Source organism: Zingiber officinale, chromosome 4A (assembly GCF_018446385.1).
Source record: "Zingiber officinale cultivar Zhangliang chromosome 4A, Zo_v1.1, whole genome shotgun sequence".
Taxonomy (NCBI): Eukaryota; Viridiplantae; Streptophyta; class Magnoliopsida; order Zingiberales; family Zingiberaceae; genus Zingiber; species Zingiber officinale.
In genome coordinates this window covers 75,609,453-75,635,973 of record NC_055992.1, presented here as the reverse complement: position 1 = coordinate 75,635,973, position 26,521 = coordinate 75,609,453, and the positions used below count along the sequence as shown (strand labels likewise).

Here is a 26,521-nt window from a genome sequence, read left to right as displayed (position 1 = left end):
TTGCTCTTCATGGCTTGCCATCAGTGCTAGTCTGACATATTCTTTTATTTCTGATTCTGATAATGAGGTGTCATCCCAAGTAGCAGTTAGAGTCTTGTGCTTGTTCTGCTTGGGCATCTTGCCTTTTTCCTTTTTGAGTTCTGGGCAGTCTTCTTTTAAGTGTCCTTCCTTTTGACAATGGTAGCATCGAACCTTCTTCTATTTCTTTGATTTTTCCTGTTCTGCATTTCTTTAAATTTGTTAGATCTAAAGAATTTTCTAAAATTCCTTACCATGTAAGCTTCTTGATCTTCTTCTGAGTTTGACTCGGGTTCATCCTTCTTGGTTGCTTTCAGTGCCATAATCTGTCCCGTTTCTTTTGTTATACCTGCACATATGGTTTCATGTAATTCTAGAGTAGAAAAGAGTTCCTCTAGGTTACTTACCTCCAGGTCCTTTGAGATGTAGTAGATGTCGATTATCGAGGACCATTCTGGAGTCCTGGGAAAGACATTGAGTGCGTAGTGTATCAAGTCCTGGTTGGTTACGGTTTCACTGAGGTTTTCGAGTCCAGAGATTAGTTCTTTGACCTTCGCGTGTAGATCGACTACCTTCTCACCTTTCTCAAGACGGATATCCGTCAGCTTGTTCTAAAGTATGTCTCATCTTGTGAGCTTGGCTGCAGATGTGCCTTCGTGGAGTTCCAGGAATTTTTCCTAGAGTTATTTGCCCGACGAGTAGTTCCCGATACGGTTGACTTCTTAAGGCGGCAGCATGCTCAACAAGTGATATTCTACTCGGTTATTTGCTACAGAATCATTTTGTTCTTTCTTCGTCAAAGACTCTCTTCCTTCTCCTCTCCATTTTGATTCCTAGGTGCTACAAAGCCATATTTTATTATTAAATGAATCTCAAAATTAGTTTTTAGAAATACCTCCATACGACGTTTCCAGTGTGCGAAGTTTCTCTCGAATTTTGGTGGAACGATGCTTGGTTCAGCCATTGGTTCCTTTGCTTCGGTCGGCAGTTAGTCCTTCTGAAGCGTCCTTGCTCTAATATCACTTGTTGGTCCCTTTGTTGCTGGTAAGAGGGGAGGGGTGAATTGCCCTGTAAAAATAAACTCAACCCTTTCTCGACTTTATAGCTTAATTAAGAACACTTGTAATAATAATAAAAAACTAATTAAAAGGACAGAGACACAAGAAGAATTACTTGGTTTGCAATCAGGAGATTGTTAATCCAAAGAAAATGAAGTGCACTTTTCTGAATATCTCCTTCGGGCAGAGTAGCCTCTTACAACATTAATAGCTCGTACACAATAGTAGAACAGAAAGAACATAATTACAAGTTGTTGTCTGAATTACTGAAATCAGAGCTATATTTATAGCACTATTTCGAGCGCCTGGAGTGAGATAGAATTCTATCCCCGACGCGTCGATCAACGGACATGTCGAACCTGATAAGATTGAGGTCCCGAGCGCCCGGACTCCGAGCGCTCGGAATGGCTCCAAGCGCCCGGACCCATAAAAGTCAACATAGTTGACTTTTTCGGTCTGGACCCTCTGCTCCGGTTCTACTCACCTCGGTTTAGGTCTTCCACTCCAGTTCCGCTCACTTGGGTGATCTTGGCCATCCGGAATAGGGTTCATCTGAACCCAATTTCTGGCCTTCTCCTTGAGCAGCCTTTCTCCCTGGCTTCTCATCCCTCGAACGTCACGTACGTTCTTCTCGTCCACCGGTGTACTCTTCCGTGACACTATTGGTGCGGGAAGCATCTGATGATCAAACTTATATTGATAATGGAAAATGGTTCAAAGTGAAGGTCTTTTGTGTCTAACGTGTTTGAATGAGCTTATAGGAAAGTCCTAAGAGTACTTAGGCAAAAGTCCTAGCTGCGGTTAGGTAGGTGAAAAACCCTAGGGGGTGGTAACCCTAGGTCTTAGGGGGTGGTAACCCTAAGTGAAAAGTCTTGGTGGGTTGAGGGCTTGGGGTAAAAGTTTAATCCGTAAATGTGTCAACCCACATTGTCACATTTTTATTTTTATTAATTTAATTGTTCCATTGGATAGAATTTTAATATTTAGTTTTATAATTAAAAGGTGCTATGTGATAATTAGGAATAAGATTTAATTTCTAATTATTTAAATTTCTATTTGATTTATTAAAAAATTTAGATTTATTTTCTTGAATTATGTTATTTAATTTCTTATTTTTAGAATTAATTTAGTATTTTTTGACTATTAATTGTTCAAAATTGGGAGTTATGAGTTTGGAACGAGGAATGAGGAAGGGAAAACTATATTAGATTTTACGATAGCATATGACCTTATATTAGCTAATACGTTTTTTAAGAAAAGAGAAGAACACTTAGTCACATTCAAAAGTGGGAATAATAAATCGCAAATTGACTTTCTTATAGTTATGAAGAAGGATAGAAAGATTTGTAAAGATTGTAAAGTCATCCCTGGAGAAAGCTTAACTACCCAACATAGGGTAGTAGTGTTGGATATACGCCTCAAACATAGTATCAATGAAAAGAAAATATATACAATTCCTAGAATTAAGTGGTGGAAGTTAAAGGATGGGAAGCAAAATATATTTAAGGAAAAGGTTGAAGTACAAGCATTAGGTGAAATATACGATGACTCTAATATAACATAGGATAAGATGGTATCAAAGTTGAAAATAGTAGCTAAGAGTATACTTGGTGAGTCAAAGGGACATGCACCACTAAGTAAAGAATCTTGATGATGGAATGAGAAAGTACAAGAGAAAATGAAGGAAAAACGAATAGCTTATAAGGAATTATATATTTGTAAAAACGAGAAAAACTTAAAAAAAATATACAATAGCCAAGAAAGAAGCTAAGAAAGTAGTGAGTGAAGCAAAAAATGAAACTTTTGAACGGTTATATCAAAAATTGGATACAAAAGAAGGGGAAAGAGATATTTATAGAATAGCTAAAGTGAGAGAAAGGAAAACAAGATATCTTAGCCAAATAAAATGTATTAAAGATGAATGTAATAGGGTATTAGTAAACGATGGAGAAATAAAAGAGCGGTGGAAGAGGTATTTTCATCAACTTTTTAATGAAGATTTAGGTGACCAACTTAACTTAGGTAATTTAATTAGGCCAAATGAGTATAGAAAATTTAATTTTTATCATATAATTCAAACTTCAGAAGTAAAACAAACTTTAAATGAGATGCACAATGGAAAAGCCGTTGGACCAGATGATATTCCGATAGAGGTATAGAAGTGCTTAGGGAAACAAAGTATTGAGTGACTTACAAAATTATTTAATATGATATTGAAAACGAAAAAAAATGTCTGATCAATGGAGGATAAGTACTCTAGTTCCCTTATATAAGAGCAAGGGTGACGTACAAAATTGTGCAAACTATAGGGGTATTAAACTAATGAGTCATACTATGAAACTTTGGGAAAAAGTAATAGAAAAAAGATTAAGGAAGGAGACAACAGTGACAGAAAATCAATTTGGGTTCATGCCTGGAAGGTCAACAATAGAAGCTATACATTTTCTTAGACAATTAATTGAAAAATATCGGGACAAAAACAATATCTACATATGGTATTCATTGACTTAGAAAAAGCTTATGATAGAGTCCAAAGAGAAATTATATGGAGAATTTTAAAAAAGAGAGGTGTTAGCGTAACATATATTGAACTAATTAAGGATATGTATGATGATGTAACGACCAGAGTAAAGTCTTCAGGTGGAGTAACTGAAGCATTTCCAATAAAGATAGGGTTACATCAAGGATCAACTCTAAGTCCTTATCTTTTTACACTAATTATGGACGAACTCACTGCGCATATTCAAGACACAGTACCGTTGTGCATGTTGTTTGCAGATGATATTATTTTGGTAGATGAGACACGTGAATGAGTAAATGCTAAACTAGAATCTTGGAGGGAAACACTAGAAGGGAAAGGTTTTAAGCTTAGTAGATTAAAGATAGAATATATGGAATTTAAGTTTAGCAATATTAGAAGTAATGAAACAATTGTTAAGATAGGAGAGGATGAGTTGTCCGGAACCGAGAAATTTAAATATTTAGGATCATTTTTACAAAATGATGGAGGGATTGAGAGAGACGTCTTACATAGAATACAAGCAGGATGGATGAAATGGAGGGGAGCGTCGAGTGTTTTATGTGACCGTAAAGTACCTCTTAAACTTAAAGATAAGTTCTATAAAATCGCAGTTAGACCTGCTATGTTATATGGAGCTGAATGTTGGGCTATGACCCGAGCACATGAGCAGAAGATGAGAGTTGCAGAAATGAGGATGTTAAGGTGGATGTCTGGACATACGAAGATGGACAAAATAAGAAATGAGAGCATTAGAAAGAAAGTCGGAGTTGCATCTATTGAGGAAAAACTCCGAGAGACACGTTTAAGATGGTACAGACATGTACTTAGACGATCAGTAAATGCTCCAGTTAGACGATGTGAAATTATGATAAACATGCATATCAAACGAGAAAGAGGAAAACCAAAAAAGACTTGGTTAATAACAATAAAACAAGATAAAATTTATTTAAATATAAATGATGATATAATAGGAGATAGAGCTTAATGACGTAAAAGGATTCATATAGCCGACCCCATCTAGTGAGAAAATGCTTGGTTGCTGTTGTTATAATTGTTCAAAATTAAAGAGTACTTTATTATAAATAATTTTATAATTTAAATTTGGATTTAATGCATTTAAATTTGAATGAGTATTTTTAATATTTGAACTTTTATTTTCTAGTTTTTTAAGATTTTTTTTTGAATTTTTTTAGATTTAATTTTGAATTTTTAAGATTTGTATTACAATTTAGCTTATTTGAAACTTTATTTTTTGAATTTGTTTTGTTTAGATAGTTATTGTTTGATTTCTTAAAATTATTATTAACATCCGAATTTATCTTATTAAAATTTGAAGTTTTATTTTCTGAGTTTTTATGAGTTAATTTTGATATTTTTAGTATTTTAATTTTTAATATTAGAATTAATCTTATCATTTTTGAGATTTATCTTGATTAATTAATTTATTATTTAATTACAAAGGAACAGATGACTAATCTGATGTGTTAGTCACTATTTCAAAAGTTAGTAGTTGTTCGTGATTTATCTTTTTTTTGTTGGTCCTGAAACGAATTAACAAGAATACTAAAACGAACGTATTTATTTTTTACTATCAAAGAATAGGACATTATAAGAATAAATGTCGATCCAAGGATTTAAGGGACCTTAATAATTTCAAAATTTATGAAAAATCCTATGTTTACCATGCATGCTAGTTACTCTAGTTTAGATTCTTAAAAACAAAAAAAAATAGATATATATGACAACTATTACATATGCACGGAGATCGGTTGTTAGAAGAATAAATATAGTAAAGGAGATCAAGGATTAAGGGAGGCAATTAAGGTTAATATTTTCAAAATTTATGAAGATCCCATGTTTGCCATGCATGCTAGTTAATCTGATTTAGATTTTAAAAAAAATATGCATGATAACTATAATTTAATTAATTCAAATTTAATTAATCAAAATACAATTAAGTCAAATTTAATTGAAAATAATCAATTTAATCAAGATTTTGATTAAAATCTCAATTGACTAATAAAAGATTAATCTGAAGCCTCTGGGTAATGGTGCAACATCAGTGTACCTTTTCAATTTTACATATATTTAAGAATTGAGTCATAAATTTTTCTTAATAGGCGATTGATTTAAGAATGTTAGGTTGATCGCTTCTCTATTTATTTGAGTAGTCGATAGAAAATTGTCATGGATGAGATCGGTCAATTTTTTTAAATAATAAAAAACATTTTTCAAAATTTTAAAAATTAGAAAAACATTTTTAAAATTTTAAAAATCTAGAAAAGAAGTTTTCAAAATCTAAAAATTTGAAAAATCAGAAATTAATTTAAAAAAAAATTAAAAAATATATGATTTGATTTTAAAAATAAAGAAAATAAAAATTTAAATTTTGAAAATTCAAATTTAAATTTTAAAAAATGATAAAATTCTAAAATTGAATTTAAAAAATCATGAAAAATATTTTTCAAAAATTTAAAGTTTGAAAAATCAATCTTTAAGTTTTAAAAATTCAAAAGATAAATTTTTAAAGATTAAAAATTCAGATTTTAAAGATAAATCTTCAACTTTAAAAAATACAAATTTTAAAAATATTGGAAAACAAAATAATATTTTGAAAAATAAAATTAATAAGTTATAAAAAATTATTAATAATTTTACAAATCTTCAAAATATAAACTTGCATTACAAGTCTAAGTCAAACCAAGTTAAAAACCAAAATTTCATAAACCTATTTATAATCACTATGAAACTAATAAATAAAAATATACTTGAGAAAACTACAAACCTTAATAAAAATTAAAATGTATCCAAGTGAATTGACAGGTTAACATGAAATATATCAAATCAAGAATTTGATATATTATTAAAAATAAAATATTTTAATTATGATTTATTTGACTTATTTGATTGATGTTATACATGTTCATATTTGCCATGCCCATGCATTTTTTAAAAAAAATATAATATGTCATGTCATGCATTCTTTCCTTGTATTAATTATTTAACTTAGAATGGATATATAGGTCAAATGGACATTTGATCTTGGCAACATAGTATCAAAATAAAGTGAGCTGATAGTACATTATGAAAACTTAGATTAAGTGCATGTTTAGATTAAATAAGTCCCCTCGGAAATTTAATGGTTAGCATATGAGGTGTTATCATAATAAAATCTGAGGATTGAATCTCAGTAAAGTCGAGGTAAATGACTTCCTTATGTGCTAATCACTATTCCAAATACTAATAGCCGTCTGTGATTTACCTCCTCCGTGTTGGCTTTGGGACGGGTTGACGGAGGTACTGGGGGCGAGCGTATTGACTTTTTGCAACAATGTCTAAGTTAGATAAGATATATCCTACTTGGTGCACGTAACTAAATGGAATTTGCTTAAACTAATTCACGATCTTAAACTAATTAAAATTTTATACTAAGTTACTTAAGTGTGTAATTTCTTTTATTGGGTTTGTCTTAGGATGTGATCGCTCTGAAGTAGGTCCTAAGTCTCTCCACAACCTAAAAACTGATTTAAAAAAAATATCAAAAATTAAATTTAAATCTAATTAAGGTTAAACACCCTTCCTAAATCAAAATTAACTTAATCAAATAAAATGAAAAGGTTTATCTTACACGAACATATAAATGACTATATATTGGGTAAGATACGATGAATTAAATAATAAATATTATTTGAAAAATAATTTTATTAGATTTTTTAACAATTTATAGATTTTTTTTAAAAATTATTCTGAGCTTGGATGACATTTTTTGAGAGGATAGTTCCATTAAATATTTGGGGAAATCATTGGAATAATCAATTAAGTATGAGTTTATTAAGAAATTAGTTTAGGGTTTAATTGAATTAAACAGTATAAAACTTCTCCAACCCTAATTTCCTTACCCGACCTCTCCTCCCCTCTTCATCGCCGACCTTTCCCGAGACCCTCACGACTTCTCCTCTCTTGCGCCGTCGCCCGACGCTGAGCCACCCGACGATTCACCGGTGCAGCCTCAGCCATCATCGCCACCCTTCTCCACAGAAACGTGTGAAGCCACCAGCCGACCGTCGTCCACGCGAGCGCCGCGGACACTGCTCTACCGCCGGTAGCCACCGCCTATGCCCTAACCCGATCCAGTGAGGCCATTGCCCTTTCTTTTCCCTCTTTGCCACGGGACGCCACAGCCCACATCTCCGACGGTTGATCGCAGGCATCGGTTGTGGAATATCCGACGATCTCTCTTTTTTCGGCCATAAGAAGGTACGATGTGCCTTTTTCATTTTGGTTCTTCCTTCCATCAGATCGCCACACACGGTTGTCACTCGATCGGCATGCTGGTTGCAGATCAAAGGCTGCAGCGGCCATCTCCATGACAGAATTCCGGCCACCTCAATAGGATGATCCCTCGTGGAATGTGGAGGTCAGATTCGCCACTGTAGGAGAGGAAGCCAAGCTATCGTGCTATAGAGGTAACGAATTTAACCCTAACAGCATATTTGGTGGCTTAAAATGCTGGATTTTTTATTTGTGGATCTGATTTAGTGGTCAGCTGCCTCACCTAGCTCCGACCACCAATTTCTGGCAGCAAGCTTCTCCGGTCACGGGTCGACGGCTGTGCGATTGGATTTGGGTAAGTATTGTGTTGATTCGAGCATGAATGTAAATCCAATTGGGTGTGGAATGTTTAGGGATTAGATAATCTGATTAAGTTGAGAAGTGATTAGGGTTAATTGAGGATTAAACCTAATCTAATGAGAAGAATGAGATTAGAGAGACCTATACATTTATTTGGAGCGTAAGCGAAGATCGTGATTCACATAATCATTTTTAATGATATTTCATGTTTGATTGAGTGCAATTATATATATTCTATACATATTTGCAAATGATAGTTGTTGACCAACACTTAACTTATAGATCCTTAGGTCAATTAAAAAGCACCCAAACCCCTAAGAGACATAGATTTATTTTCCTTATAGTTAATAAGGATGTCCTAAAGAGTGTTAGGTTAAGAAGGAGCCCTATTGTAAAACCAATATTTAAAAAGATTTTTTTTCAAAAATATTGACAATTTATTTTTTTTAAAAGATTATCTTCAAAATCTTTTCTTACAAAATTTGCATAACTATTTTCATGTTTCAAAAATTAATTCTCTTTTGAACATATGCTTCAAAATCTAACTTTTAAAGTTTTGAAATACTTTTCAAAATATCTTGAAATTAAAAAATTGAAAAATATCTTTCAAATTTAATTTTAAAAGGAATTATATATTTTTTATATACTTTTGAATTTTTTTCAATTCTTTCCAAAATGACTTGATTTTTTTAAAATGCTTTTCAAAATGAGTTTGCAAAAAATTGAAAAACATTTTGAAAATATGGTATTTCAAGAAGGGAAGGGAGATAGTTGTTGACTAAGGATTTCCAATATTATTATTGGCACAATACCTTAGGCGTCCAACCTTGTACTATATATTTTTTATATATGTCAAAAGGGGAGAAAAAAAAGAGTTTAAGTTAGAAACCCTAGTTTCTCTAACCTTAGCAAAGACTTGAAATGTTACGTTAATTGATTTAGCCTAGTTTAAATATATTGTCAAATATCAAAAAAAGGGAAAATTATTTAAACAATATGTTTAAGAGAATTTAGTCAAGGATGACTAACTTAGTCAAAATTGATCAAATGTGGAATCCAAGCAAGTCAAGGTTGACTTAAAGCTTGGAAGTGAGTGGGAAGTCCAAGTAGGACTAGATACTTGCAAATTAATAGAAGTCTTGGTTAGGAACCAGGCAGTGAAAATCCTAGTGAGGCTAAGCAGTGAAAATCCTAGTTGGGAACCCGGTAGTGGAAGTCCTAGCGGGGTTATGCAGTGAAAGATCAAGTTGAAAACTATGCAATGGAAGTTCTAGCGGGACTAGACAGTGGAAGACCTAGTTGGAAACTAGACAAATCTTGTTAAGAACTAGACAAACCTAGTTGAGAACTAGGTTAAGTTCAAGAGGGTCAACTGGCAGCTAAACACTTGGCAGTGGAAGTCTCAGTGGATCAACTAAGAGCTGAACACTTGGCAAAGTAAAAAGTTTTAGAGGAGTAAACTCTAAGCAAGTGAACCTAGTAGGTTAGGTAAACTAAGTACTGGGTTTTACATGTTTTGCATGTTTACATGTTGGTTATTTATTAGTTTTGTAGCAAAATGCAAGTGCACGAAGGTTTCAATGATCAGAGTGTGTCCGTGCCTAGACTAGTTGTGAACTGGTCGAGGTGACTAGACCCATGGTTCAATCAACAGAAAAATTCCATTCGATTGGGAACCAATTAATTGATCAGTTTGAGTTGTGCGATTTTCGCATGAGGTTTGTCTACGATCCAAGTGATCGGAAGGGTTCTAGGCAACCGAAGATGTAAAAGTTAGCCTGATCTCAGTCGAAGAGAATCAAGTTTATATAGAGTCAACAGAGGTCCAGTTGACTAGAGGAGCATCTAATCGACCGAAGGTGTGTCGATCAAGCTCTATAAAAGGGGAGCCGAGGCTAGGGATGATAATTTCTCCGAACTCGATGAAGGATTTGATAGCCGACCCAAATGGAGGAGGGCATAGAGCGATTTTTTTACCTGTTTAAATAATCAAGTATGAATGATTTTTTTTACCTTCAAATTCACAAAACCACTGACAAGGTCCTATCAGGTTGAATTTGACAACTAACAATCACTTTGAATTGAATTCTCAACAACAATACATCTCTAATCTGAGGTAGACTTTTCATTCTTTGTTGAGGCACACAGTCATCGAGTTAGAGGATCCAATGAGGAGACGACTATTTGATGAGAGAGCAATCAAGGACATTGATTGTCTTGTGGTGATATTTTTGGAAATCCCATAATGTTCACATCTTTTTTTTACTTATTTACATGTTTGTGTTGCCTTGAAGTTGATGTTGTGTTTCCTAGTGTATGTCAGTATAGATGAGATGCATAGTGACATAATGAGTGTGTTTGTATCTATTAAAGGAATCATATTAATAATAGGGAGAATTTTGCATTGGAACTTAAATAGAATTTTGAGCCATGTTGTTTCACTTTTTGGGCAAAAAAATCCCTTGAATGTCATAGAATAGGTTTGACCGTTTGTTTAATACAAGGTTAGGTTTGATCGTTTGTTTAACACAAGGTTAGGTTTGACCTTTTGTTTAACACAAGGTTAGGTTTGACCTTTGTTTCCTTAGGTTTGGGCAGTGGCTTGGTGAATTCGACAGCTAGCAATCACTTTGAATTGAGTTCTCAACAACAACACGTCTCTAATTTGAGATGGGGTTCTCATTCTTTGTTAAGGTGGAGGTTCATTGAGTTAGACGATCCAATCAAGAGATGACTTGTTGTCCTGTGGTGATTCCTTAGACAACCCATAATATTCACATTTTTGACTTATTTATATGCTGTAGTGCCTTGAAACTTGTGTGTTCCTTAGTGTATGACAGTATAGGTGAGATGTACAATGAGTATAATGAATGTGTTTGTACCTATTTAAGGGATAATAATAATAAGAGGGAGAGTTTCGCATTGGAACCTAGAGAGAGAGAGTTTAAGCCATGTGGTTTTACTTTTTGGCCAAAATAATCTCGAATGTCATAGGTTAGGGTTTGACATTTTGTTTAATGCAAGGTTTTACAATCTTGAGCCATGTTGGAGTTTCAGTCTTTGATCGGAATAATATTACTTTAGTTGTGTTGATGTTTCAATATTTGCTGCCCGTGGCTAATTGAAGGTGGAAAGATGAAGAAAATAAAACAACTATATACTTAACTTTCGATCTTGTGATTGTATTTAGATGATACAATTTTGACATTATCTTATATAGATGCAAACTACTAAATAAAATTTATCTCAATTCATCATGAATTGTGTTATAGCATATCAAAGGGTGTTTGTAGCATACTAAAGGGTGTTGAGTGACTATGACACAATATTCTTTCCATTATTGACATAGCGACACAAGATATATTGTTTGTGCTAAGTATTGAGTTCCTATAATTTATAGGAACAATACATTTCAACCATGTCACCTGATATGGTCCAAGATCTTAAACTATAGTTTAACATGTAATAGAATATTTAGCTGAAAGCTTGACTTGATGGAGACCTTCTTTACCTATTTGGCTCTTTGAGTAAGTTGCTTGTTGTAGATCTTTGCATTCTTTTGGCATGCCTACTTTGTATAACTTACACATTGCCAATATTAATACATTTTTAGAGTATAACCTACACATGTATTTGAAGGTATATGCTAACCCGTGCTATCCTTATACATATGTTGTTTGTTTAGAGATTATTTGTCACTTGCTACTTGTTCTGACATGTTGTATGTTGTTCTTACATCAAGAACCTATAGTATACTTCTTATACATGTATAAGAAAGTTAGAATACCATTTAGTGAGTTGTCATGCATTTATGACTTTATATGAGAGACTTTTTAGATATTGACTGAAAAGTCTCGTGGACATCTGATGGTTAGAATTAGTAATACATTACTAGGGATTACATGGCTTTATAAATATTGTCCATGTGCGACTATTAAGTAAGGTTCTAAAATTATCTAGGCACTAGTCGGGCGCCAGACTAGAGTTTAGCGCCTAGGTGGGAACTAGGCACCGCTAGGCGGATTCCATAGTATCAACATAAATTTCATAATAAATACATTCTATAACTCCAACACAATAAATCAAATTTAAAATGAGTTCAAAATTACACAACTAATAAAATATCATAAATTTATTCCACTTCTCCATAATTTTCAACAATTTATTCTTCATCGGACACAAACTCAATATCATCATCGGACACAAACTCAAGGTTACATTTCAGATTTTTTTTAATTGAACTTTAAAATTAAAAGCCCAAACTAACAAAAATTATGAAAACCCTACACTATTTCCATGGCACCTTGGGCCGCTTAATTCTGCCTAGGGCTGCCTAATCTCATCTAGGCTCCAAGGCCGCCTAGGCTAGTCGACTAGCATATTTTTGGTGGCTGGCGCCTAGTGCCTATCGCTTAGGCGGCCGTCTAGACTGAATTTTAGAACACTGCTATTAAGGTTTGCTAAATGTGGATATTAGAGATATTTTGGTGAGTGTTAGGACCATCCATGCCTAACTAGGGATCACATGACCTTAGTGACAGTTTTGTGTTGGAGTGCCCCTTTGGGTTGATATAGTGAACTCACTTATTAGGAATTACATGATAGTTGATCCTGTATATTTTTGTAGAACAACAGACTTGTAATACTATAATGCATTTGCATGTTTTTATCTTGGATGTCCACATCAATATGAGGGGTATCTGATGTTCCAAAAACATGGGTGGGATCAATATTGGTAGAATCAAAGATCTGAATTATCGAGAGAAAATTACAAAAAAAAAGTTAAAAAGATATAAATTTTAAAATATCAAACAAACTTATTTAATAAATAAAATAATAAAATATATTAAATCTAATAGTGATGCAGCTTATATTTTATTAAATGTTTGTAACATAGGTGTCAACTTTTCTAACAGTATTTCAGTTAACTATTTTGTGTGCTACATTAAATAATCTATCATATTACCTTGAATATCTTCAGAGATCTACAATGTCCCCATCAAGCGATTTTTTGGAACTAGTCATCTATTATTTACAATCTCTTTCTAACATTGTTTTTATCACTTAATGGAGGCACCTAACATTTTTTATCACAGATTGGAGCTACCTAATGTTTTATTTATTTTATCATTGGCATAATTCTTATAATTCTCAGTTCAATGTGAATACAAATTGTGTCAATAAAAATCCTTTTTACTGAAAGCTACTTCTCATTTTAACCCTAAGTTTTGTATGCACAACTCTACTATGGTGGCACCTGTGGATAGGTTTTTCTTATGCTTCTTCTACTATACTTTCTATTACTCCTCTTCTCCTTTCCCTAGCTTCTCGACGAGAATGTCGCTACTAGTTCTTGGCTTTTGGTGCTTTTTGATACTTGAGAGGAAACATCTGCTACACCTAGTCTTGAACAACACTTAGCATTGCCTTTCTGTGCTTAATTTTCTGATCTTGGAACTTTAACTATGGTGTTATCTAGGTGTATGATATTTGCTTTGTGGAAAAGCCAACAAATATTCATCCTTTTTTTAGAGTTGAATGATATTCATCTTGAACATGTGGGCTCTCAGAAACTTACAAAGACACTGCTGGAAAAGTGCCTCGCATCTCGGAAAGAGGTGGGCAAATAACTGGTCTTAAAATAGTTTATTATTTAGCAGGCCTATTGACAGTGCTTTCTCATTTCTGAAATCTGAGTTTGTGTATATGTTGCTGACAGGTGTTATTCACATGGGAATATATGCTTGAAAACGTGGCCGAATAATGTGCACTCAGTGCTGCCTAGAGAAGTTTATTGTAATTCTATCAACCAGTTGGGTTCAACTTCTGGGCATCGATTTATGTCGACAACAAGAGGAAGAAGCATGCAGAGCAAGGTGGAGAAGAGAATGCGAAGAGAAACAGGAAAAACTTTAAAAGAGATCAGACGTGCAAAAAAAATAAGAAAGAAGTTAATGACAGAAGAGGAAAGGCTACTATACAACTTACGTAGAGTAAGCTAGGATTCTAAAATTCTGCGGGTCATTCTCTCAATAAACAGTTATTGATTTGTCCTGCCTTTTCTCTATAATGTTCTTTGATTGATTTGAGGATTGACAATTTTGATCATCTTTTCCAATATCATTCCTTTCTCAACTAGTAACATTGCATACTCTTCGCCTTGCATCATTACTAGGTAGATAAGTGGTTCTAGTACCAATAAGTATTTCTGTATAAAGGGATTTGACATTTATCATAAATTTTTACTTAAAATTTCCAAACTATAGTTGCTTGTTTGTACTGACTTAACTAATATAATTATTATGTAGGCCAAGAAAAAGGTGGGATTGCTTCTTCAAAAGCTCAAAAAATATGAATTGCCAGAGTTACCACCTCCTCGGCATGATCCTGAGCTTCTTACTCTTGAGCAGCTTCAGGCTTATAAGAAGATAGGTTTCAGAAATAGAAATTATGTTCCTGTTGGAGTTCGTGGGGTCTTTGGAGGAGTAGTTCAAAACATGCATCTCCATTGGAAGTTTCATGAGACTGTGCAAGTTTGTTGTGACAATTTTCCTAAGGAAAAAATCAAAGAAATGGCAACCATGATAGCAAGATTAAGTGGCGGCATTGTTGTTAATATACACGATGTGAAAACCATTATTATGTTTCGTGGACGAAATTACAGACAACCAAAGAATCTGATCCCAATCAACACCCTGACTAAAAGGAAGGTACACTCATCCACTAACTATATGCTGCAAGTGTGAAAATCAATTGATTTCATGACAGAATTTTAATCCAAATGCTTGGGTTTCATGTGAACTTGTTTACCTTTTTATAACTAGAAGTTTGTGGTTTAAAAATTCCATAACTGTTTTCTTTAGTTCTACTTGTCAAGGCATTGCATTTGCACTTAAGATTTTTCTTTCCATTTCAACCGCCACTTGTTGCAAAGGGCTCCTTTACTCACTATTACTGGGATAAATTAGTGCATAGTGATCCTTTTAAATGATCACAGTTGTTCCCCTCAACGTTTCTTATTGAGTGATTTGTTCCCTTCCCTTTTCTCTTAATGTATTTACTTGTGCCATTTTTGTTTAATAGATTATGCATCTTAATGTGAATTAAGAGTCTTCATGTTTCACTTTTTCTTTTTTCTGACAGATAAATTCTGCTTCAAAGTAGTTTGTAATGTGTCATGAAGGATAATGTTTCATAACATTGATGTGTAAACTGCTAATGCTACCTTAATTTACACATGATCTATTGTGTAATCTCTGTCATTCATTGATTTTACTGTAGCTATGGTGTTAAGAGCCTTTTTTTTTGTCTTGTCATATTGTAGGCCCTATTCAAAGCCAGATTTGAGCAGGCTCTTGAATCTCAAAAGTTGAACATCAAAAAAATTGAGCAAGAGCTAAGACGGAAGGGTGTCAATCCAGAGGACCCAATTGCCATGGCTAGCATTCAGAGAATTGCTACTACATTTTTTAGGGCTATTGATGAGAAACAAGGGACTCCATATGTATTCCATGGGGATAAACCATCCACAGGAGAAATTGTTGATACTCCAGATGAATCTATTGATGTGCCTTCTGAGGACAGTGATCAGGAGGAACTTGACCGCTTTATTCGAGAGATTGAAGATGCTGCAGACAAAGAGTGGGAAGAGGAGGAAGTGGCAGAGAAAGAGGAACTTTCAAGAATTAGGTATTGGGGAAAAGATGACATGGGTCGGTCAAGCAAGGCACTAGATTGGAGAAGTGATAATTCAGGAGATGAGGATAGGGCTCATGGAAGGCGTTGGAATGGTACTTCTACTGGATTGGGAAATACAGAGAGGAAAAATTGGGATAGTGACAATGACATGTCGGCAGCTTCAGAAGATGAGTGGGATTATAATGACCAAGTGAGTGATGCTGCAATTGATGTTGATAGACATAACTCCTATAGTAAAGACGGGACTCGAGAAAGAGAGACAAATAACATAAAACAGAGACAAAGCAGGGCTTCCCCAAAGGAATATTTGAGAGATAGAGCTAGTATAGAAACCAGATGGAGGGAACATGAAGATATCAACCTAGACAGTGATGTTTTGGGAGATTCAGAAGATGCGGTTGGGGAATCAGAAGATGAGGACGAACAGAATTTTGTGGAATCAACAATGGGCCCTTATGATTATCTCAGCAATGAAGATTCAGAAGACAGCGATAGCGGGAGTAGACAGAAGATAGGTGTGCTTGATGAGAAAAAGGGTGATGAAAGTTGGGATAGTGATTAATCAATTAGGCGCCAACCTCTAACTCATTTTATGTGCAGGTGAATGGAAGTAGCAATTGAAAATTGAAATAGAAAAAGGATGTCCTCTATCAAGTCACTCAATTGGTAGTGATGATACGCTCTTGTTAGCATTCATTATTGGATTTCAACCATGATGATAGATTTCCCTCTTTATCACCGATGGCAAAAGAGTTGCACCTTAATGTTATTGTTAAGAGATGTTCACCCAAGAGGGTGTGCTTCTAATTTCCCTATTTCTTCGTTTCTAAGAATCCTGTAATGCTTCTTTGAGTCGAGTTGAAATGCAAATGTCGACCAAAATGAAGTTAGTTGACTTATGTTGGGTCCTCTTGTTTTTGGGAAAATGTCTCAGCATAATTTTATTTTATTTTCCTTGACAGTTGCAACATGTTTTTTCTTGTTGTAATTTAAGGCGACGTGTTGTGCGGAAAGAAATTTTCCTGGAATGCATAATTCAAAGTGAACTCGATTATATGATTTTTTTCTACGTTGAACTTGATCGTTTAGTATGTTTTTATATATTTTTATTTAAATAAAATTTTATTTTATTTTATCATCATTAATAATATTTTTTAGTTTCGTTCGATTAATATATATATTTATTATAGTTTTATATTATTTAATTAAGATATTTATTAATCATTTAACTATTTATTTAAATCATTTTAAATATTTTATAAAGATTTTTTTTTTTTCACTTTATATTTAATGTTCTTATGTTTTTAAAACATTTTTTCTCATATTCTTCAAATGCAAATAAGCTTCTCGCGACAGAGAGATACGGTGGTTAACTCATCAACAGGAGTTCGATTCTTTCGTAAGGAATATCATATATTTTGATAAAGTCAAGATACCTAGATTAGATTAGTATAAATAAATAAATAAATTCACTCGATAAAGTTTTTTTTTTTTTTTAATAAAAATCACCTAGAAATCATGGATTTAACTTGATATATTTGTTTTTTTTTTTGTTGTGTCTGATTAAACTGAATTAGAGAAATATATTGAGGAAATAATTCTAAAAAATTGAAGGGCCATTATGCGTAGTCATTAAGCGACTTGCTAAGTAGTTGATTCAAAACAAAAAAAAAAAATTACTTAGGTGATCTATTGATAATAAAAGGTGGAATCTATTATTTTAACGGTTTCACATGATCAATCTTACGATTATCTGTGAGGAGGTAAATTAGAAAGTTATAATTGATCAATGCAGGGAGGATTTTTTTTCTCGACTTTGTTAAAATTTGAATCCTTACCCTATCTACTTAGGTGATCTAGACAACAAAGGTGATTGCTAATTAGATGAGTCTATTAAAAGTGATTCATTTATTACTTACAGCTCTAATTATTAGACCTATTATATTTATATAATTGTATTGTGTTATAACATGAAATATGGCGTCTTGTTATTATATATTTACTATTAATTAATATTTATTTACATGTTATTGAAAAATTATTTTGATTGATAAATAGACATCATTTGTGATAATAATGCATTCAATATATAATAATATGGATCTAAACCAACTAGTTTGAATAATTAGACTATTAGGATATTCAAGTCAATTTAGGGATAGGTGAGCAAACTGTTTTGGTTCTCTTTTTTATTATTTAATGGTAGTTGGGATGATCTGATTGATTTTAACTGTAAAAGTATTTTTTTTTTAAAAATTATGTACAAGATATTTTTTGCTTTTTTTTCTTGACATAAAGTTCATCTTACTCTAGGCACAATATATGTTTCATCAATCTCCGCTATAATGAAATATTAAATATTTTTACCTATTCATAATTACATGTGCCTACTGTAGGTCCATGTTCAGCTGATAAAAAGGGAATGAATTGTTTTGAAATTTAAATTATATTCTTTTCATTCTTTTGATTTGGGTTAGACACTTAAAAAATAAAAAAAAATGGGTGTAAAAATTATAAGACTATTAGAATTTACTTGATTTGTAACTGGGAAGATTGCTAATCCAAGGCAATGCAAGTACTAGTAAAATCTCCTTCTGCAACCAAAGTTAGAGGCGGAGAAGTCCTGTACAATGTTTGAAGTATAGAAAGAAAATTATATAATTAGAAGTTTAGAGTACTGAATTCGTTTACAAGTGTTATATTAAACTCTTATGACCAGGGTTCTATTTATAGCCTATTGGTTGAATTCATCCGTTGGCTGACGTGACAGCTCAGGGAATCTGGAGCAGGTTTGGGCACCCCTAGTGGTGCATCTTATATGTTTCACAATAGCTCTTTAACAACTATTTTATCCTTGCTTGGGCACCTGGACTAGTCCAGGCGCTTGGAACGGTATTAACGTGGACTTTGAGAGTTATCCTCATCATAATGGTCAAAAAAGACGCCTGTGCGATATCAGGCTGGCCCAACCGCTTGGATTGGTCTGGGCGCTTGGAGTCCGAGCGCTTAGACTTGGTCTAGACTCCTAGATCGGTCAACTCCGCATTTATTTTATTCGGCTGCTGCTCTGATCGGTTGGGTGATTTTTCGACTATCCAGAGTTGAACTCATCCGGACCTAATTTTGGCCTTCTCCTCTAGCTGTTTTCCGCTCTGGCTTCTCATCCCTTGGAAGCATCGAGTGTTTCCTTCTTGTCTATCGGTGTACTCTTTTACAACATCTCATTTCTCGGATGCACCGAGCCCGTTGACTCTTTTTCCGTACCATCCTATTCGTTAGTTGTGTCTTCCGCTTCACTTCTTATGTTTCTATGTTCTTGTACACTTAGATACAAGAACCAAATATAATGGGACCTAACTTAATTCGATTGATTATATCAAAACTATCCTCGATACTTACACCTACATGTTTGATTATGTATCAGAGTAATCATCATCATTTTTATCTTTCTACTTTACCAAATAGTAGATTATCAATAGTTTTTTCCACGTGCGATAAAAAAACTCATTTACATAAAGAACTTGTTAAAGGATTATAGATAAAAAAAATTATAGAAAAATAACTCACTAATTGATGTAGAGGTAATCAGATGGTGCCATGTTGATAATGTCGTTTCCTACAACACTCTGGTGAGGACATGCCAACCTGATTCCAAGCAGGCATGGCCATAGGGCTCTTGACTCTAAGAAACCCCGGTTGGAGGGCTCCCGACACCAAGCAACCCTTGCCATTGGCTCCAATTCTGAGAAACCTCGATCGGAGGGCTCTCAACTTTGAGAAGCCTTGACCGGAGGGCTCCTGACTCCAAGCAACTTCGACTCTTCAACGATCTCGATTCAAGACCACCTCGACTGACCGAAGCTGCACACCCGACTATTGGCAATTAAGGAGATAAGCGGTGGCTCGCTGAAGACACGGACAATGTAGCCGTTATTCCCTAAAGAATGTGAGAAATGCGGCTGCTTACTCTAGGAAAGGTGAGCAACGTGGCCATTTATTTTGGGGAACGTGGGTAATGCTAGTAGGAATCTTGGGATGAGAGAAACATAGCCACAATCCTATAAAAGGTAACCCATTTCTACGGGCATAGGTACGACCACATACGCATCCAAACCCTAACTACTATTCTTCGTTCTCCTCCCTTCACACCAAAGGTTGACTTGAGCGTTGGAGTGACTACACTGGGAAATCCCTCAGTCATTATTCTAACTTTCTCTCCCTAGTATTCTCTCTTCAGGCTCCGACAGTTCTCTTCATAAGTTCTCATCGTTGCTTGGCGCAAGATGACCCAGTCAACATTGATGCCTACTCATCGATGGCTTGTTTAGCAGTGTTCTCAGGTGGCCTACTCATCGATGGCTCATTTGGTAGCATTTTCGGACGAGATCAAATTGACGCTGTCTGTGGGAATCTGAGTTAAGAATTGGACTGAGATGTTAAGATGGATGACACCGGAATACCTAATGTCGTCGCCATGTCAATGGATGATTTCACTAAGCTGATTGTTGCCATAGTCCAGACAGTATTGCAGGGACACCCCCAGTAGTCGACACCGCCTGTGCCCAATCCCTGAATGGAGATGCACCCAATCGGTTGAAGCACTGCAAGCGCCTCATCAAAAGTCGACTCGACTTGCAAGAACACCCGACGTGTGTTCCCCACTCAAGTCGGTATGTCGGTTGTGAGGAAAGAGTCCTTGAAATCCTCTTGGGTGACCCCGCATAGGAATCTATTGAAGGAAAAAGCCTCTGTTCTGGTAAATCGAAGGCCCCCCCAAGCCCCCAAGGTCCGCCGTTTTCGAAGAGCATCCTTTAGGATGAACTATCGTGACATTTTTAAGGGTTGTAGATCTGGGAATATGTGGCATGATCGACCCCGAGGACCACCTATACAAATTCAAAAATGTCTCTCTATTACATTACTATACAGATGGTGTCAAATGTTCATGCAGCACCAGAAGACTCCAAATGACATGTTTGCCCTCAAGCAGAAGCCTAAAGAACCCTTGAAGGAATATCTATAATGGTTTAATCAGATAGTCATGGATGCTCCTTTGATTACCCTGGAGGTGTAGGCCAGTGCTTTCTCACAAGGATTGATAGATGGGGATATCTTTAGGTTGTAGGATCGAAAAACGCTAGGGGGGGGGGGGGGGGGGGGGTGAATAGCGTTCATGACTAATTCGTTCATTTCAGAAAACTTTAAGTAAATATGCAGTGGAAAAGTAAAGACATGGAAACAGTGCTAACACTTTTGGTTACTTGGTTCGGAGTCTGTGTCGACTCCTACTTCAAGACCCGCGATCGTTGATCACTTTTGATGGATAATCACTATAAGCTCGAGAATCTTTACAAGATTAATTACAAGTATATAATTTAAGTGTAGAGAAAAAATATACCAAAAACTAAGAATGAGAAAATCTGGACTTCAGGTTGTTGGAGCAATGCTACGGCTTCTTCGGATCATTTGGTTAGCAGCACACGGAAGAAATATTGCGAGTATGGATTGTGTTTTTGGCATCTGCTCGAACCAGGCTTATATAAGCAGTTGAGGACGCCTCCAACCTCCATAGGAGGCGCCTCCAGGCTCGAGTCAGCCACGTTGATAAGTTTCGCGGAGTTCGCTGCTTATCCACCCGAAGGCGCCTCCAAGCTCCATGGAGGGTGCCCTCCATCCAGTGTTCGAGCCGCCTCCCATCTCCTTAGAAGGCACCTTCGCTCCTTGCTGCGAGGCTTTCATCTAGGTCACCTGAGGCGCCTCCAAGCTCCATGGAGGATGCCTCGGATACTGTTCATCCGAGGCTTCCTTTGGCCAACTTCATTCCTACAAAGCATATTAGTCCACAGACAAAGTATACCTTGCAAAACTAAGTTATCACAATAATATAAGATAAATATAAGTACTTGACAGTCATCGGACTGTCCGATTCTGATTTCAGATTTCCTCCAGAAATCCTAGGTCGAACCAATGCCTACTGTTCCCTCGCCGGGGAACGCGCTCGCACCTACTCCTCTCAGGAGAGTTTACTTGTTGCTAGACCGATCCTCCAGATCGACTGGACTCTTGCTCAATGTCCGAAGCTTCCGGTCTTCATGCTGGACGTCCGCTCCATGACCCGTCGAGACTTCCACCCGGTTCGCGACACCTGGATTTCAACCTAGAGTCCCCGACTCTAGGATTTTTGCCCCAAGCCTTCGACCTGCTAAGACTTTTTACCTAGAGTTATCACCCCTAGGACCTAGGGTTACCACCCCCTAGGGTTCTCCACCTGTCTAATCGTAGCTAGGGCTTTTGATTAAGAATCCTTAGGACTTTTCCTGCAATCTCATTCAAATTTGTTAGATCACAAATAACCTTAACTTTGAACCCTTTACCATTATCAAAACTCAGGTTTGATCGTTGGATGCTTCCTGCACCAACATAGGTGTCTGGTAAAAAAGTGCTCAGCCAACTTTGATGGGTTGTAGGCCCGATCACTAAAATATGTTTAGGTGGAGGAAGCTCAGTCAACAAAAAGAAAGGAAGTACTGACTTCGGCCCTTGCTCCTGTTGGTTGCTATTTGGAATATCGTACCGGTTCCCCTGTACAAAAATTTTGTACAAGTCCTGAACCTTTCCTAACAACCTATTGTGTTCTTTAGAAATTAAATTTGGAATCGCAAACAGAACTTAACATTATTGATTCCAAATTTAACTTATCTGTTCTTAGAGGTTTAGACTTGGATCTCAAACGATGCTTAACATTATTAATCCAAATCCACCTATGTTACAAATTTGATTAAATATTTATTTCAAAGTTCAGCTTCCAAGTCAAACGTGGCGAGACACTAGGCCTTCTTGGGTATGGGATCATTCACCACTGCCTAAACAAAGCCTTACAAAGAAAACCAATATTTAATCTCCTTATAGTAACCCTAGGTTTAACCATTAAGAACAATCAAATCACAGGATTGAAAAATAAAAGAAACACAAAATCGAAACATAAATTTGATAGCCTAGAATCACAAGCCTGTTGTGTTTGGTATTTCAAGATCTAAATAAAAAGATAAACTAGTTATAATGCGAAAACTAATAACTAGTTATAACTTTTATAGCTTATAGACCTCACGATCTTCTGTCGTATTCCTCTTCTTATCTCGGACGTCATGTGGGCGACGATATACCGAGACGAGAATCCACCCAAGCTTCCTTCTTCTCCAAGCAAGTTTCAACCACCACCAATCTTCAAGAGATGAAGAACTTTCAGCCACCAACCAAGGTCCAAGGGATGCTAAGAAACAAAGCCTCCTATCTCTCCTTCTTCCTCTAACAAAATCCGGCTACCACCAAGCTCCTTGAGATGAAGATGCCACTGGTCACACAAGGAAGAAGAATAGGAGAGGAAGAGGAAGAGAGGGCCGGCAACCACCAAGGAAGAGAGGAACAATAGAAGATGTATTGTCTAAGGTGAGGCACCTCTACCCTCTCTTTTATATTCCTTGGTCTTGGCGAATAAGGAAAGTTTAATTAAAACTTCCTTAATTTCCTTGCCAATGAAAGGAAAATTTAATTAAAAAATTCCTCTTCTTCTATTAATGGCCGTCCACCTCAAATCCTCTAAATAAGGAAAGTTTTAAATACAAAATTAAAACTTCCTAATTTGTTTCCGGAAATTTTTAAAATAAAAATTTCTCTTTTAAAAATTCCCTTCATGGTTGGTTATAAAAGGAAATTTTTATAAATTAAAATCTCTCTATTAAAATATGTGGATGATTACAAAAAGGAAAGTTTTCTCCAAAATTAAAATCTTCCTTTTTAATCTACAAATAAGGAAAGATATCAAATCTTTCTTTTAATCTTTTGTAGAAAGCTATAAAAGGAAAGATTTATAATTTTTAAAACTCTCTTTTAAAACCATGAGGATGGTTACAAAAAAGGATCGGAAAGTTTTATCAAAAATTAAAATCTTCCTTTTAACTACAAATAAGGAAAGATATCAAACATTTCTCTTAATCATTTGTAGAAAACTATAAAAGGAAAGATTTAAATTTTAAACTCTCTTTTAAAACCATGATTTCCACATAAGGAAAGATTTTAAAAAAGAAAATCCTTTTAATTTATTGTGGCCGACCACCTAAGCTTGGGTTCAAGCTAGGGCCGACCACCTACTTGACCCATCTAACCTTGGTTTGGCCGACCCTAGCTTGGGCTCCAAGCTAGGCTTGGCTGGCCACCTTAAGGTGGGTAAGAAGGTGGGTATGAGTGGGTATAAGACTTTATAAATAAGAGGCTACGACAGGGACCGAGAGGAGGAGTTGGTTTTGGTCTCCCGATGAACTTAAGCTTCCCGTGTTCGCCCTGAACACCCAACTCAAGTTCATCAATAATAACTCATACCACTAAAGAGTTATTATTGAACTACCGCACCAATCCCATATTAATATATGGGCTCCTTCTTATCATGAGTGTTAATCTCCCTGTGTTTAAGATATCGAATGTCCACTAATTAAATGAGTTACTGATAACTCACTTAATTAATATCTAGCTTCCACACACCATGTTATCTACAATATAAATTAATTGAACAACTACACTTAGCATATAAATGTAGACATTTGACCAATGTGATTCTTAATTCTAAATAAATATTTATACAAAAAGCTAGACTTTTAGTATACATTCCAACAACTTCTGCTCAACCAGATCACAGAGCTCCCTCTCTTCCCTTATGGAATCGGGAGGTCGCACATCGAAAATGGGAAAAGATGGTGCAAATAGTGGATATGGCCTATACTCCTATTTTGGAGTTTGGTTAAGGTCTCCTTGAGGCAGATCATTATTGTGCCTACCATCAGGTGGAGACTCACTCCACTTGAGACTGCCACCAGTATGTGAGGGAATTAAGATGAGTGGCTGATCATTACAAAGTTAGTTGAAGTTGACCCATTAAGAGAAGCTTACCCTAGACATACAAGCGCAATCCCCGTCCCGACTGAGATATTGATACTAATTGCCAATCAGATTGGCAATCTCGCTCTCCTCCTAGGGAGCCCCGAGGTTCCTCCCATTTTCATTGGGAGACAGATGAGGGGAAGAACACAAACAAAAAGGGGAAAGGCAAGATTGATTCCTAAGGGAATGCAAATGGATTTAGGAGGCCTAATATATGGAGATTCCACTCGTGCCTGAAAGACTCATGATAGAAGACTGGAGGGTTTTACAGTTGGCACTAATTGAGGAAGAGGAAAAGACCCTTCAATTAGCTTTGGGCCTGAGGATTTAGTAGGAATAAAAGTTCCTCATGATGATCCTCTAGTGATTGAGGCTTTCATCGTCAACTATCGGGTAAAGAGAATGCTCATAGATACAGACAGTTCTTTCAACATTATCTTCAAAACGACTTTCGATCAAATGCAATTAGACGGGGAGAAACTCCATTCTATGCATACCCCCTTATACTGATTCACAGGACCCTTTCATCACATCGTGAACATAGCTTCCGCTTATAACATTATATTGGAGAGACCAACACTAAGTGCCATTAAGGCGGTAGTCTCTATTTTTTATCAGAAAATCAAGTTTCCAATGGAAAGTCGAGTTGGAAGGCCTTTAAGCAAGAAAATGCTACATTGATGTAATCCGGACGGACTCACGTAAGGCTCACCGGACTAAGGATACAGTAGTCCAAGTTATTCAGGAGGCGTCGATATCCCAACCGATAGAGGACCATGAAACATGCGACTTCATCTCGACCGACTAGACGGAGTCACCCGAGTAGCCACATATCTCCTCTTGGAGCTCAAATAGGAATTAATTGCATGTCTCTCACACAACCATGACATCTTCTCTTGGTTTTTGAAAGTTGTTACAGTCATTTCCCCAATCATGATGGTTCATCAGCTAAATACACTTCCAGATGTTTGACTCATCTGACGGAAGAAGAAAAATTTCTTGTTAGAGAAGAATTAAGTGATGTAGGAGGAAATTGACAAATTAATGGATGTCGAGTATGTACGGGAGGTTCAGTTCTCGATTTAGCTCTCCAAAGTGGTGCTAGTGTCCATGTCGGGGCGGGGGGAGGGAGGGGTAAGTGGAAGGTCTGAATCGACTTTCGAGATAGGCCTGCCCGAAGGATTGCTATCATCTACCTCACATTGATCAGCTAATAGATTCAACCTCCGGTTATGAACTCATATGTATGCTGGACACTTTCAAGGCTATCATCAAATGCTCCTGACTTTTAAGGATCAAGAAAAGGATAGTTTCATCACCGCTAACGGGATTTTTTGTTATATTATCATATCATTCGGCCTAAAGAATGTATAGGTGCAACTTATCAATGACTTATGGATCAGGTTTTCAAGCACCAAATCATGAGAAATATCGAGGTGTATGTGGATAACATCTTAATCAAGACTGTTTGATCTCGGATATTGAGGAGACATGTTATATCTAAGGCAATACGAGCTCAAGATTAATACCAATAAATGCTTCTTTAGGGTTAGGAGTGGGAACTTTCTCGGGTACATTGTAACTGAGCTGAGAATTGAAGCAAACCCTCAGAAGGTTCACGTGCTTCAAAATATGCCACCTTCATGTAACTTCAAACAAGCAC

General features: G+C 35.7%; 1 protein-coding gene across 1 annotated transcript; it reads left to right on the top strand.

Annotated features, from left to right (window-relative positions):
- Positions 1-7,484: 7,484 nt before the first annotated feature.
- LOC121970004 (CRM-domain containing factor CFM9, mitochondrial-like) lies at positions 7,485-16,983 on the top strand. Its single transcript, XM_042520386.1, has 7 exons — positions 7,485-7,854; positions 7,939-8,063; positions 8,137-8,224; positions 13,709-13,847; positions 13,949-14,222; positions 14,538-14,939; positions 15,554-16,983. Exons 4-7 carry the CDS (start codon positions 13,768-13,770, stop codon positions 16,487-16,489), a joined length of 1,692 nt encoding a protein of 563 aa, XP_042376320.1. The 5' UTR covers positions 7,485-7,854; positions 7,939-8,063; positions 8,137-8,224; positions 13,709-13,767; the 3' UTR covers positions 16,490-16,983.
- The last annotated feature ends 9,538 nt before the right edge of the window (positions 16,984-26,521 follow it).